The following is a 15,228-nucleotide window of genomic DNA, read 5'->3' as shown; positions in this document are numbered from 1 at the left end:
AGCCTGTCCGAATTGTGCTCGCAATAAGACTGGTAATCAGCACCCCAGTGGCCTACTACAACCTCTCCCTGTTCCCAAACGCCCATGGTCTCACATTGCACTGGATTTTGTTACTGGGTTACCGCCTTCAAAGGGCTTCACTACTATATTGTCTATCATAGACCGTTTCTCTAAGGCCTGTCATTTGGTTCCATTACGCAAACTGCCCACTGCTATGCAGACAGCCCATCTCCTCACTAAACATGTTTTTCGTCTGCACGGCATACCCTCAGAGATCCTATCGGACAGAGGTCCTCAGTTTGTGTCCAAAGTATGGAAAGAGTTCGGAGGCGCTTTAGGAGCTAAGGTGACTCTCAGCTCGGGGTTCCACCCCCAAACCAACGGCCAAACTGAGCGACTGAACCAGGAGTTGGAGGCGACCCTCCGATGTCTCTGTTCCTCACACCCCTCCTCCTGGAGTACTCACCTGCCATGGGTGGAGTATGCCCACAACTCTCACACCTCTGCTGCCACAGGTCTGTCTCCATTTGAATCATCTCTCGGTTACCAGCCTCCCCTGTTCCCATCGGACGACCAGCAGGCATCTGTCACCTCGGTCCAGCATCACCTCCGCCGCTGCAGGCACATCTGGACGCAGACCATAGCCGCCCTCAACCGGACGGCAGAGGGTAATCGGAGATGGGCGGACCGAAAGAGACGGCCAGCGCCATTGTACTCACCGGGGCAGAAGGTTTGGCTCTCCACTCGAGATATCAACCTTAAGTCTTCTAACCGCAAATTGTCTCCCCGCTTCATTGGTCCTTTTGAGATCACTTCTGTTCACAGCCCCTCCGCAGTTCGTCTCCGGCTTCCTGTGGGGTTAAGGATCCACCCTGTTTTCCATGTTTCCCTCATCAAGCCAGTCCGTTCTAGTTCCCTTTGCCCTCCTTCCGAGCCCCCGCCGCCCGCCCGGGATATAGATGGTCATCCGGCATACGACGTTTCGGCTATCCTGGATGTTCGCCGACGTGGGCGAGGGGTTCAGTATCTGGTGGACTGGCGGGGTTATGGTCCTGAGGAGCGGTCATGGGTTCCCCGTTCCTTTATTTTGGATCCCGAACTTATTAGGGGCTTCGAGGCATCTCGTGGCTCGTCATCTTCCCGACCGCCGGGTGGCGGTCTTTGAAGGGGGGGTAGTGTCAGAGTTCCGGTGTGAGAGCGTGTGCATGAGAGTGTGAGTGCGAGTGTCGCATCTTCTTTCAGCAAGGATCTTCGTGAGGAGTCTGTGGAGCCAGCGCAGGTGAAGCTGATCTGCCTCATCAGCGTGCTGGAATATAGGAGCGGCAGAACCCTTCAGTCTTCGCTAGATGGTTAACGCATACCGGTAGTCACTCTGGCCTCACCTGTGATCTTGTTTCTAGGACTTTGTTGTGCAACTCGTAGCGACTAGCTCTCTGTGACCTGTTCGTTTGTTTAAAGAACTTTTTGTCTTCTCTTTTCAAGAACTTGCCGAGAATACCTGCCTGCCTGCTCCGCCGTTTCCACCGACCCCATCTCGCTCCAACCACCCGCGATTCCGCCTCGCACCCGCCCTTGGCACCTCACCCCCACGCTCTGAAAGATCCACGCCTAATGTAAGAAAGTTCCTGATTCCTCCTCCACACTCTCTCACTCCGAGCCCATTATAATTCAGCTCTCGTTTCAGGTCACCTGGTCGGGTGACCCTCGCCCTCCTGCCGAAGTCCGGAGTACTGAATATAATTTATCCTGTTGTAATAAATCACTTACCTTTTCCATCCAGCGTGTGGTTTCTGCATGTGGGTCCGCAAGCTAAATCAAACCATGACACTTTTAGGACGTCTTGTCACTTTAAATCCAAATAAGCTGGAAACTCAACGTTTACACTCGCACGTGAAAATGGCTGCTGCATTTGTCCTACCAGACATCTTTGAAAAGCATTAGTAGAGCCTCTTGCACAACCAACAAGCATGCAACAAATTTCCGAATGATAAGGCAACAACAACAAAAAACTTGTCTTTTCTTGCAGCCATTGTACAGCCCATATATTGGTAAAACCAGCTGACCAAACAAGCTGGAGCTCCGCTTGGGTTGCTAGGTAACGGCACAGTGCACGTTGAATGTGACCTAACAATCAGAACATAATTTAAACAGTTCGTTTTCCATTAACTTATTGCCACAAAAAACATCTGGCTGGGTTTTTTCACTTGGGCTGTTTTTAGAAGCAGTTAAGAGTTAAATGGAAGTACAAAAACTTGCTAAATACGTGTATAACCTTTACTGCAACGCTTATTTTTGTTGATACTTTTACTTTAGTGCTGCTTTTAGTTACGCCAATAGAGCAGGGGGGGCTGTGTCACATCCCCAATCAGTGATGTAAAGCAGAACTACTGAGGGAGAAGGGTGGGGGGCTTTGATTAATGCAAGCGAGTGTTTGTCTGAGAGATGAAAGGGGAGAGGGCGGGGGAGCAATGGCGCTGGTGTGGAAAAGGGAAAAGGAGAAGTATCTGGGGCATGAGAAGGTTCTCAACGCACAGCAGAGTCTGTTCAGTGTCCAGTCGAGGAGATCTGGGGGAAATATTTCACAGCTGACAGGTGTGTGATGTGTGTGTTTGTGTGAGGATAGAGTGGGGGGAGAAGGGGGGCAACGAGGGGCAGGAACTGATGAAGTGTTGCAGGAGCGTGTGTGTGTAGGCGTGTGTGTGTGTGTGTGTGTGTGTGTCGACAGGGGAGTGTTGGAAATATGTTATGTAACCTCCTCTCTGGGGGAAGAAGAGAGCCATGGGTCAGAGCAAGGGGGAGAGGAATTTCATGATTAAGGGGAAAAATGATAACTTTCCCAATTATGTTTACTGAGGTCAGAGATATTATTCAGCATATCTGCATTCCAGAGGCCTGAAGTACGTTTTTATTTACAATTTATCACATTTCAAACACAAACTTCAGAGGATTTACTTGGGATTTTATATGATGGAGCAACACAAAGCAGAAATGTGTTGTGAAGCTGAACAATTTTCAAGGATATATCATTCTGAAAAGTGCGGCCTGCATTTATAAACATTATTATTATTATTATTATTTTATTATATCTAGCCCTGTCAGAATAACACATTTTACTAGGCAATAAATTGTCCCAGAAATTGAGGCGATAAATTATAATATTGATGTTTTAAGACCATTTTCAAGTAATATATTGATTGATTTTGTACAGAACACTTCACTGTGGAACTAGAAGATATTTTTCAACATCCAAAAACACAAATAAAAACACAACAACCAAAGCCATGAATAAAATGCATCATGATGTACCAGTAAATAAAATTGCCCTTCAAAAAATATTAATCACTAGATTGGAAATTATTGAGCTCATTTAAATTTATCATGCGATTGATTAAAACACAAATCTTACCAAGTATTTTTGTCTAGTTTCTAGTTTAAATATCTTAGTACACTGAAATAAGACAACACTAATTTAGAAGTAACTTTTCTAAGAGCTTGTTTTAAGTCAATAATTGTTTTATATTAATGAAAAATCTCTACATTCATTGGTAGATTATTTCACTTATAGCATGGGGGATAAATGTCTTGTTTTAAGAGAAATAATCTGCCAGTGGAAATAGAACTTGGTTGCTAGGTGACGTACTGGGCCTGGCTGGGGTTGCTAGGTAACGGCGAAATGTCCGTTGATAGTTACATAAGTGAAATAATCTTCCAATGGAACTAGTAATTTTTCAAATAGAAATTAAGGAATTATTGAATTAAAACAAGCTCATGCTTGTTGTTGAAAAGTTGCCTGTAAGCGACTCCAGTCGCTTTAATAACATGTTATGGTAAACAGTATTGAACGCTGCTGCACTGAGGTCCAACAGAACCAACCCTGTGGTTCTTCCACAACCTAAAGAACTGTGATAAGTTCATATTCTCACACTTCTATCATTTTCATGCAACTCGTATCTATGGACGCCTAGACCCGGGGTGTCCAAACTTTTTGTCATGTGGGCCAAAATTGTCAACTCAAAAAAAAAAACTACGTAAAATCAAGCACATAAAGTAGCGTAAATTTTGTTATGTTTATTGTAAATCCAAAACTTTAAATGGCTTTTTATGACAGTGTACTATGGCCATTGTGAATAATAATAATGAGATAAAAGGCAGAGTAAATTTTCACCAATAACTTCAGAAATTTTGTGATTAATTTAAAAAATTTGCTAGAATTTTTATTTTTATTTTCTGAGTTTCAAAATGAAAGAGAGTTTGACATTTGAAACTTAGAAATTTTTAAGATTTTGTAGAGAATTTCTGAACTTGATCTCAAAATTGTAAGTTTTTGGCAGAAATCTACTCCTTTTTTCTCTATAATGACTCTAATACGCCAGTGCATATTTTGCACCTTTGCTGTATAAAAAAGGCATATAGTTTCAGTTTCTTTTGGTCTCGAACAAACTGTATTTTCAGTAACAAGAAGAGAATTTGGGTCACTTTATTTCAAAACGCCAGGTATATTTACCCAGGTTTAATAAAAAGTAAGCAAAAGCTGATTTTGGTGCAGCAAATTTGGCTTTTCAGGTAAAGTCTCTTTATAAATGTGGTTTTCTTAAAGCTTGATCTTAAAAAGACGAATAATTTGGACAAAAATCATGTTTTAAAATTCCATCTGCATTTCTTGGCCAAATTTATAACATTTTTGTTTTGCAGTTGGGGGCCACACAAAATCACTGTAAGGGCCACAAATGGCCCACAGGCCGCACTTTGGACAACCCCGGCCTAGCCAAACAGATTTTCCCACACCATATGAAATTAAAGCATGTTTCACATGGAGCTCAGTGTGACACTGTGACCTTGAGATGCTGATCGTATTCAAATCTCATATGCAAAAGACGTAACACTGGCAGAGCTGTTCATCAGCCGCATTTAAAGTGTTTCTTCTTTCGCTTTCCGTCGTCACTTTCAGTAAAAGTTACGTTGGAATAAGTTAATGTGCAGCGTGTTTCACTTTAGAGATGAATTATTCACCCCTTTGAGAAAAAACTGTCAGATGAAGAGCCTTCAACTGAATCCAGATCTTTGAGTGGATTAAAAAAAACCTCCACATCTGTTCAGTAAATATGACATGACAACATTTCAAAAACAAACCCGATCGCAGCCTGGGCCTCATAAACTCCGAGCACATGAGGTTTCTCTGAGGAAAGTGAGACGCGCTCGGCCCAAAGCGGCTCGCTGTGATGTAAACGCGCAGAGTTGCTATGAATATACGGAGCAAACTCCAGGGATGCAAGTGCGGTCTGACTGTTAGACCGCAGTTTGTTGCCCGAATTGAAATGCAGTTTGGTGTTGAGTAACTGTTCTTGGGTGGTGTCGCATTAGTGAGGGATGTGTAATGTAACGTCTCATCCCCCAAGGTCGAAGCAACAGCGCGCAGCAATAACGAAACCACATGATGTCATTTCGGTTTTATTATATGAACTCTTATTTTATCCCTTTTGGACTCGAACGACTTTATTCTTCTGACGTTTTTCCCCAAAACTGAGCACAAAACATGTGCGGTGGTTTGAGTTACACAAACATTATAGTATAACGTCCACATAATCACTCATGAACCTTTACAGGCAATAAATTCACATTGCGCTCTTATTTTACTTTACAACTAAAAACTAATACCAGAAACATGTTTAAAAAAATAAAATAAAAATAAAATATACCATCATTCAGCTTATGAAGACATAATAATCTGTTTTTAACCAGTTTCTAAAAAGATTCATAACTAACTTTAAAATGTAAAAACACAGAACAGATTCCACATTGGTAAAGTAATTGAGAATAAACTTTAAAATATTTCTATTACTTTAGTGAATTAGCACCAAAATACAGTAAAGTTCACCAGAACCAGAACCAAATATGGAGAAGCAGCATTCAGTTTCTATGCTCCACAAATCTGGAGCGAAGTTCCATAAAACTGCAAAACTGCCGAAGCACTGACTTCACTTAAGTCGAAGCTAAAAATCTACCTGTATAGAGTTTCTTTTGACTGATAATAACTGGAATACTGATCAATATAATTGATGTGTATTTGATTATGAATATTCTTTGTGATTTTGAAGATGGGGTTTGACAAAATGTAACATTTGTTGCTTATTTAATGGTGACTGTGTAATGTTTTTATCAAGTGAAGCACTTTGTTGCTGAAATGTGCTATACAGATTAGCTTAAAGGTGAAACCAAGCTGGAGAAGCTTTGTCCACCCATAATACAGCAGTTTTGTTCAGTAGATGAAACAATTTTTAAAGAATTGTTCTCTACAATGTTGCTTCAGCTCATCGGAGTTTGCAGGCATTAATTTCTCCAGGCCTCTTCCAGTCCCTTGAGGTCGGAACCATCAGAATATCGTGTCGTTACTCTTCTTCAGCCAGTCTGTCAGACATTTCCTGCTCTGTGTTTAGGATCAATCTTCTGTTGATGGTTAAGTTTGAGCTAAAATGGTTCCTTCAGTGGTGCTTGGTCTTTTCACACCTGATAGTTTGCCAGACTATCAGGTTTGATTCGGGCCGAAGTTGGAGAATTTGTTGCATTTTCAGCTGGTGCGGTTCATTTTCATACTGCAATGTGTCAAACGAACTAAAGACATTGAAAAGCCTGTTCCCTTCTTCGCCTTTGGAAGGAGCGAACTCCAGGGATGGTCCTGACCCAGAACCACTGAGGGAAGTGGAACCAAAACCTCTGAAGAAGACACTGAGCGCAAATTCCTTCTTCATGAAGATGTAAATGTAAACAAAAATGGAGTAGCATCAGATTTTAGTGGTTGTAGGATTTCTCTTTTGTCTTTGGCAAAAAACTACAAGCCATTTCTCCTGCTAGCGCTAGGCTAGCATGTTTATTTTGGTTGTATTTACCCAGAATACCATGCGCTGCGGTCCACTCCCTGCTTCTGGAGCGTTGTTTGGTCCGCTTGGCGTTCACATTTGCATTCGAACCGCACCAGAGTTCACTTCAACCAAACCAAGACTGAGGTTTGTAGCTTTTTTGGTTCACATCAGCGTTTGTTCACTCCTCCAAAACCGAACCAGACTTTCCAGACAAATCAACTAGAGTTTGTTTAAGGCTTACTAAACATGTCTGGTGAGAATGAGCCCAATCTGTTATAAAATTGGATATAAAATAATGTTAAATCTTGTCTTTATACTGAAAACCCAAGAAGTGACTCAAGTTGTACTTTTTATTTAGCATAACTGAGTGTTATAAGTTGGTCCCACTTCTTACTATTGGCTAACAATTAAGAACAACGTTTCATTAAGGTCCAAGTGGTTCAAAACTATTTTTGTGAATCATTTAGTAATGTTTAAAACCAATATCCAGAGAGAAAATTGAGTTTGGTACAAATCTAGCGACTCAGGACATCGAGCTTCATCAGTTTGCGAAGAGTACCCAAAAATTATACTCAAGTACTACTTCAACATATTTTTGCTGAAGTAAAAGTAAAAAGTAGCAAGAAATTATTCAAGTAAGAGTAAAAATGTATTTGGTAAAAAGTCTACTCAGGTGTTGATTGAGTACTTGATTAGACTTTGATCAGATTATCAATCATTTAAGATGATGTTTCCAAATCAGTTTATTTCAATAAAAATCTGATGAAACTGCAACAGAAACTGCAGGTCTGTGTCTGGTGAGTTTTTGGTTGAAATATGTTTGTTTTTCAATCAGTTGGTGGAAAATTCAGAAATTTTACTCAAGTAAAAGTAAAAATACTTCATAATAAAGGTACTCAAGTAAAAGTAAAGAGGAAAAATTCTTCTAAAGGTAAATTTTTCAAAACAAGTTACTCAAGTAAATGTAACTGAGTAACTAGTTACTATCCAACTCTGCTAAGCTCTAAAATCCACAGGAGATGATTGAATGAACAGAATGAAATGAGAAAAAAATCACCTCCAATTTCCTGTTCTCATACAAAAACCATCAACCTGGCTTCCCCGAGTCCTCAGCAGTCCGCTTGGCTTTATTAAATATGCCAGAATAGAAAAGAAGGATGTAGGAAGAGGAGGAGGATAAAGAGGAGGAGGAGCTGGCTCTCTTCAGCCTCATCAGCGTGTTTATGCTGCAACAGGAGGGGAATGTAGAGGTTGGACTTCATCGGGCTCAGAGCCGTGCTCCGCGGCCCATAATTAATGATCTCTGATGGAGGTGGGGCCGGACAATGGGAGCCTTTCAGTGGGGCTGTAGGACCCTCATTCAGGACCCGAACCGGCCCGTCATGCAGGCACATTGTGGCCCGCCGTAACTTGTACTAGCTGGGGAGGAGAGGGGAACGTCAAGCGAGCAGGGGACAGAGACACTGTGGCCCCAGACTGTTCAGAGACGGAGCTGGGTGGTACCCAGTTACTCAGTTACATTTACTGGAAAAATTACTTTCAGGAGTATTTTTACTTTCACTTGAGTAATTTTATTATGAAGTATTTCTACTCTTGTTTGAGTAAAATTTCTGGATTTTCTACTCACTGAATGAAAAACAAACATGTTTTAACCAAACAGTCACCAGACAGACACACCTGTAGTTTTTGTTCAAGTTTCATTAGTTTTTATTGGTCGAAACAGATTTGGAAACATTTTATTTTGCCTGATTTTGTTATTTTTTGTTACTTATATGAATTATTGTCAATTTCATCCGTAAAATACCAAAATTTCCACTTAACTTCATATTTGGTCCATCTGATGAAGTAATTTTTAAATATTAAATGATTAGTTTGATCAGTTATTCTGTACTTGAGTAAACTTTTTACCAAATACTTTTTACTCCTAAGTAATTTCTTGGTACTTTTTATTTTTACTCGAGTAAAAATATGTTGAAGTTGTTCTACTCTTACATCTTTGGCTACTCTACTCACCTCCCACTTTCCATCTTTCACATTTTTCTTTTTTGAAATTGTCAGTCTGTTTCCTTTTTATCCTTCTGTTGATTTGTTGTCAAAATGGATACTTTGTACTTATGTGTAACTTTTGTGTACTCTACCCACCTCTCTTCATAGATTACTGCTTCTGATTAAAACCGACATCAGAGCAGAAAGGAAAAAAACAAAAAATGAGGCCATGAATTAGATTTTCCAAATATTTATCATTTTTCCAACACTTTACTCCAGTTAAAACATCCTCAGCTCAATAATTGGAGCAAAATATTGAAAAATACATATTTTTAAAAAGTATTTTAAAATATATTTTAAAATATTGTTTAAAAATATATATTATATACTTAATATATATATTAAGTATATAATATATATTTTTTAACATATATTTTAAAGAGCTGAACATTCTTTTTGACACTCATGTTGGGCCTTTTATTTTATATTTTTGGTTGAAACACTGGGGGTCAGTGTTTCTCCGAGTAAGACGACCCACTCCGCCTCTTCTCTCTAGTCAGACAAGCTCTCAGTTTGTCACTGCAGGCCAAAACCTCCAGTCATGTCCTGGAAACAAGGCCTCTCCCCCGGTGGTGCTCAAAGTACCCCAACTTTTAATGTCCATTTACAAAACATCACTCTTTCATTCTGTTACTTTTCTACCATAATTTTAAGCAAACACCTCAACCGATCAGCCTTTTTCACTCTCAGAAGTTATAAATTGTTGCTATGCATGAAAGAAAATACACATGTATCTGTCTCTGGGTGTGTTTCTGGACACGAGTGTACATTTAATCCTGGACAAGCAAGTCCATGCATGCCTGTTTGTGTGTAACAATAACTGCACCCTCTGTGGCCCCGTCTATATTTAGACTGACCAGTTTATGACATCCATCGAGGCCTAATCTCACCCTGGATTCTTCACTGGCAAATGTCAAGGATGTAGGTTAAGTACCGCAAGAGCAAAGAGTTTCTTTAACGTCCAAGACCGTGTCTGTAAATCAAAGTTTATGTTGTGTTACAGCATGCTACATCATTTGCTGTTATACGTCAGTGACATGCTGCGTCATCTCATCAGAGTTTGCTTTTTAAAGATTTTAAAAAAGGAAATGCAAATGCAGATTAGTCATTGATCATCAACAAGTGTGGTTTCCACCAGAAAGGCAACAATTTTCTGCTGCAGAGCATAAAAAGGTGTGTTTACACCACCACAGTGAGCCTCACATAAGAAATGTTACAGCTTATCAATCTGGGAAGGGCTTTAAGGACATTTCCAACTTTAAAGTTCATCATTCTTTGGTGGAAAACATCTTAAGCTGCATTCACACCAACCCTGTTTAGTCCACTTTAATCAAACTATAGTTTGTTTGCCTCGACCTTGCGTGTCAAACTCATTTTAATTTTGCTTTATATCACAAATCTGACTGTTCGGGTCGGTTGTGCCAGAATGTATTGCTAAACCCATTAAACTGTTAAAATATCAATATAAGTGTTTCAGCATTCAATGAGTGTTTCTTAATTAAATGACACTGAATGTCCATCCAGGTTTTTTGTGATTGTTTTTGAGTTTTTTTGCAATCAAAATAGCAGATTTTGTGGTGATAATTTAGAAATATTTGTAAGGAATTTCACGCTAATGTGACATTAAATGTGACTTTTTATTAATCACCGTATTGATCACAGACTATAACGTAACATCAAGTTATGTCTGAGGCAGCAGTTGAGCTTTTGGTTAAAAACCCAACTTTTTTAACCAATTCTTAGAGAAAATTGCAGTAAAATCAGAAAAAACTGTGAGGATATGTTGATTCTTTGTGAATTTTGCAGATTTGTGAAAAACTGGAGGGACTTATTGATGTAATTTGGAGTCTAGAGGGCCACATAAAAAGCTACGCCAGGGCTTGAGTTTGACACATGTGGCTTAGGAAGTCTGGTTCGTTTGGGGAGCTGTGATACGCAATCAAACTCTAGTGTGCCTACAAACCTCGGTCTCCGTTCGGGTGAAGTGAACTCTAGTGGGGTTTGAACGCCAAGCGTACCAGCGACCGCTCCAAAAGCTGGCAGCAGACTACAGCCCAAGGCATTCTGGGTAAATACAACCAAAACAAACATGAGAGTCTAGCGCTAGAGTCTCGCCATCAACTAAAGAGAAATCCTACAAGTGCTAAAATATGACCCTACTCTATTTTTGTTTACATTTCGTGACAAAGGAAGTTTCCTTAATGTCTTCTTCTGTGGTTTTTGGTGCAGTTTCACCACAAGCGAGGAGGTTCGTTTGACACAGCGTGAAAGCAAACCACAGCAGCTGAAAATGTTACAAATGTTACTATTTTGTTCCCCAATTGAACCCGAGTCTACCGGGCTATCAGCTGTGAAAACATCCTAAGACAGCAGTCAATCTTCTCCAGAATTAAAATATCCCCAAAAGGTCAGATTGTGCAATGCTCAAACATGACCCTAGGAACCTCAGTTAGCATGTTGAATGATAAATCTGGTGACAACCAATAGAACATGCGTTGTTACCTTCTGTATGACAGGAAATGAACCACAGAAATACTGCAATATGGTTATTTGGACAGTTGAGACCAAAGTACAGATGTTAGGCCACCATGTTCAGCAGAAACCAAAGACAGCATAACACCGAACGCCTCCTACCAGGCGTGTCAAACTCAACTACCAAGCACGGTAGTGAAGGGTTGATGATGTGGACTTGTTTTGCAGCTATTTGTAACCGTCAGAGAGACAAAGCCCAAAGCTTGGCCCAAAGTATGCTACAAACACAGCTGCAAATTAACAACAGAATGGCTGAAAAATGGAAGAGTATTGCTGTGGCCCAGTCAAAGTTCAGATCTGAACCTGAGTAAAATGAAATGGTTCCATCTTCAGAAAGCAGCGGCATTGTGGAAGGAGAGGGCTCAGGTACTGGCCCTGGCTAATTGGGTGTAGTGAAGGGTTGGAGTGATCTCTAAAGCAGTTAAATCACCTAAAAAGTCATTGGAGAAAATTTTGAAACAGGAAGTAAATCTACACAAGGTTACATCGCTTTATGCTGGACATCTTCTATGAATGTCCATAGAAGTGAAAATGAAATGAAAACATATGACATTGCTTTACTTGACTACCATTTTGCTTAGATTGAGAATACTGAGAATATTCCCATCCTGCCATCATTAATCTTCAGGTCCAGTGGATGGGAGGAACCAAACCTGGCAGGGGGACCAAGGTGGGACCTGGAGCCCCTTAATCTGTCTTTAGGAAGCTCTAATCCCATTATCGCGTTGGGGCGCAGGAGCCCCAGGACGCTGTAGCTCACTGCCCTCAGCCTGGCAACAGAACTCGCTGATGGCCTTTGAAGCTGCGGTTGATCTGAGGGGACCCAAGTCTGATTTCCTTTGGGCGTGACAGCGACGGTAGCAGCTGTGTTTAAAGATTGGTGGTTAGCTTAGCGTTAGCAGAGCGGATACTGATCTTTGGTGATAGTTTCAAATTACAAAACTGTCAAGGAATATCACATCTGGCAAAGTAACATGTTTTATATTTTGAGTTAAAACATTTATTATTAAGAACAAAGGTAGCCAGGAGTTAAAATTACTATACTATGTAATACTCTGATAACACAAATACTATGCTAGCTTTTGTTATCCTATGCAATCCTGTTCTATTATTAGCTTTACAGAACCATCTTATCATACATGTAATAGTACATTATGTTATGCTATGTTATACTACAATGTACTACATCACACTAAGCATACTCTACTACACTGTAGTGTACTGCCCTGCTTTACTATACAACACTACACTATACTGCGCTACAGTACACACACCATACTGAAGTAAGTACACTGTACAGTACTATACTGCACTATACTATTCTGTACAATGCAAGACTGTGATATGCTATTCTCCACCATAGTACAGTATACTACACTGTACGCTATATTGTACTGTATTATACTGTACTACAATACTACACATTGCCATGCTCCACAATATTAAATACCATACTGTATTACACTAGGCTGTAATAAAATATTATACTATACAAGATATGTGTAGTGAAGTATGCTATACTTTACTACACAAAATATTGTAGTATGCTGTGCATTATGGCTGTGTACTCATACCTGCATATAGTATGCTACATACTGCTTAGTGTGTTTTACTATACTATACTACACATCATACTGAACTACACTATACTGTGCTACACAAGACTATAATGACATTCTCCACTAAGCTAAGCTATGCTATGCTATTCTATACTACACACCAGAATGTACCACACTATAATGCAATAGGTTGAACTATACTATACTATGCCACACACCATACTGAAGTAAGTACACTGTACAGTAATGTACCACACAATACAAGACTGTGATATGTTATTCTCCACTATACTATACGATGCACTACCACAGTGCACTATACTACACTATACAGTGATACATTACACACTACACACTATACTATGCTGCACTGCACTATGCAATAGTATACTATAATATACTATATTATATGGTATAGTAGTGGCGGTGGTAGTATAGTATATACTGTGTAGCAGACTTTGCTATACTTTGCAGTACAATACAGCGTAGTATGGTATAGCGTAGTACAATATAATGTAGTATGGTAAAACATAGTATGGTATAGTGTAGTGTAATATAGTATAATATAGTACAGTTTAAAGGATCATAGTGTAATATGATATAGTGTAGTATAGTACAGCAGAGTTTGGTGTAGAATAATATAGTATGACATAACATAGAGCAGCATAGTATAGCATAGCGTAGTATAGCTTGCTGTAGTATGGTGCAGTATGGCATATTATACTATATCATACTGCACCACACTATGGCAGATCAATATGATATATTGTGGTGTGGTATAGTATAGCGTAGTGTATTATGGTATAGTGTGGTGTAGTGCAGTACGTATAGCAGCACATCATGGTATAATATAGTGTAGTATGGTATAGTATGCCATGTTGGTATGTGAAACTAAATAAAACTGTGTATTTCTTCGTGGTTTTACTATTAGAACTGCAGTTTTATGAAGCTTTTCTTTTCCAGTGTTCATTCCTGCCAAAAGGCCGGGTTGTTTTTGTAGGAAATAATCGTCTCAACATATCCTGCATGCAGCCCATTGTAGTCTGGTGTTTCTGTTTCCACTTTCATTCACCCTGTACCCACATTGACATTTGAGTTTCCTGTGCTGTGGTGCAAGTGTGTGTGTGTGTGTGTGTGTGTGTGTGTTTTATATATATACATATATGAAGTTGTTGTCCTGTTTTTTTTTTTTTCATAATAATATGCAATTTCAGCTATATCGCTGAAAGACTTTCTTTCTGTTTCCAGCAGTTTCTCAGTTTCCTCTTTTATGGTGTGGCTCTCATTTTAAATTCCTGGATGGGTCCATGGAGCGCGCCGACGTGCACCAGCTTGTCGGTGCGCTGAGAAACATTTGTGGTCGCACCGTATGTGTGGCTGCATGCCTGTCTGCTGGTGTGACCTTACTGTAAGTGAGTGCCAGCACACAAGTCTGTTTACGTGAGGATGATCTGTCAGAGGACGGAAGGCTGTCTTGTGGGTAACAAGTCTCAACCCATCTGTGTGTCTGTGGGTGCATGACCAGCGACAGGCAGTTTTCAGGGAACAAATGTTCTGCTGTTTGGGCTAATGGGTTCAGCGAGGACAGATTAAAGTTTATGTACTCTGGGAGTAGTGATGGACTTTGACCTGGACATTCAGAGACACATAAAGATGGTTACAGAGCTGGCGTTCTATTGCTTCAAGAACATTTCCAGGACTACAAGACGAATGTCTCAGCAAGATCTGGAGAAACTCATTCATACGTTTATCTTTAGTCGCATTGATTACTGCAACAGTGTCGTCACAGGTCTGCCTGAGAAATCAAACCTCCAGCTGCAGCTGATCCAGAACGCTGCTGCCGGCGTTCTGACTAAACCCAAGAAGATAGAGCCCATCACAACAGTTTTAAAGTCCCTACACTGGCTCCCTGAAACTCAGAGGATAGACTGTAAAATACTGTTCTTAGTTTAAAAATCACAAAATATTTTAAAGATCTGCTGTTGTATCAATCTTCCAGACCTCTCAGGTCTCCTGGTTCTGGGGATGCAGAACAGACCAGAACCAGGAGACCATTCAGCTTCTATGCACCACACATCTGGAACAAACTTCCAGAAAACTGCAAAACTGCTGAAATACCAAGTTTCTTTAAATCTAGACTAAAAACCTGTCTTTTTAGAGTTGCTTTTGTACCGTAATAAATGAAAAATGTAAGCAAATTTATGCTGGACAATAAATTGTACCAGACATTATTG

The 15,228-nt window shown here is 40.0% G+C and overlaps 1 protein-coding gene across 1 annotated transcript; it reads left to right on the top strand.

Annotated features, from left to right (window-relative positions):
• Nucleotides 1-12,991: 12,991 nt before the first annotated feature.
• On the top strand, nt 12,992-13,548 carry LOC111606678 (dynein heavy chain-like). Its single transcript, XM_023327815.1, is given in 2 exon segments — nt 12,992-13,088; nt 13,469-13,548. Coding segments are annotated over 2 exon segments (177 nt in total).
• Nucleotides 13,549-15,228: the final 1,680 nt, after the last annotated feature.

The sequence above is a fragment of the Xiphophorus maculatus genome, chromosome 22 (genome assembly GCF_002775205.1).
Source record: "Xiphophorus maculatus strain JP 163 A chromosome 22, X_maculatus-5.0-male, whole genome shotgun sequence".
Lineage (NCBI taxonomy): Eukaryota > Metazoa > Chordata > Actinopteri > Cyprinodontiformes > Poeciliidae > Xiphophorus > Xiphophorus maculatus.
Note: the sequence above shows the minus strand (reverse complement) of the source record. Positions and strands in the feature narration are given on the sequence as shown.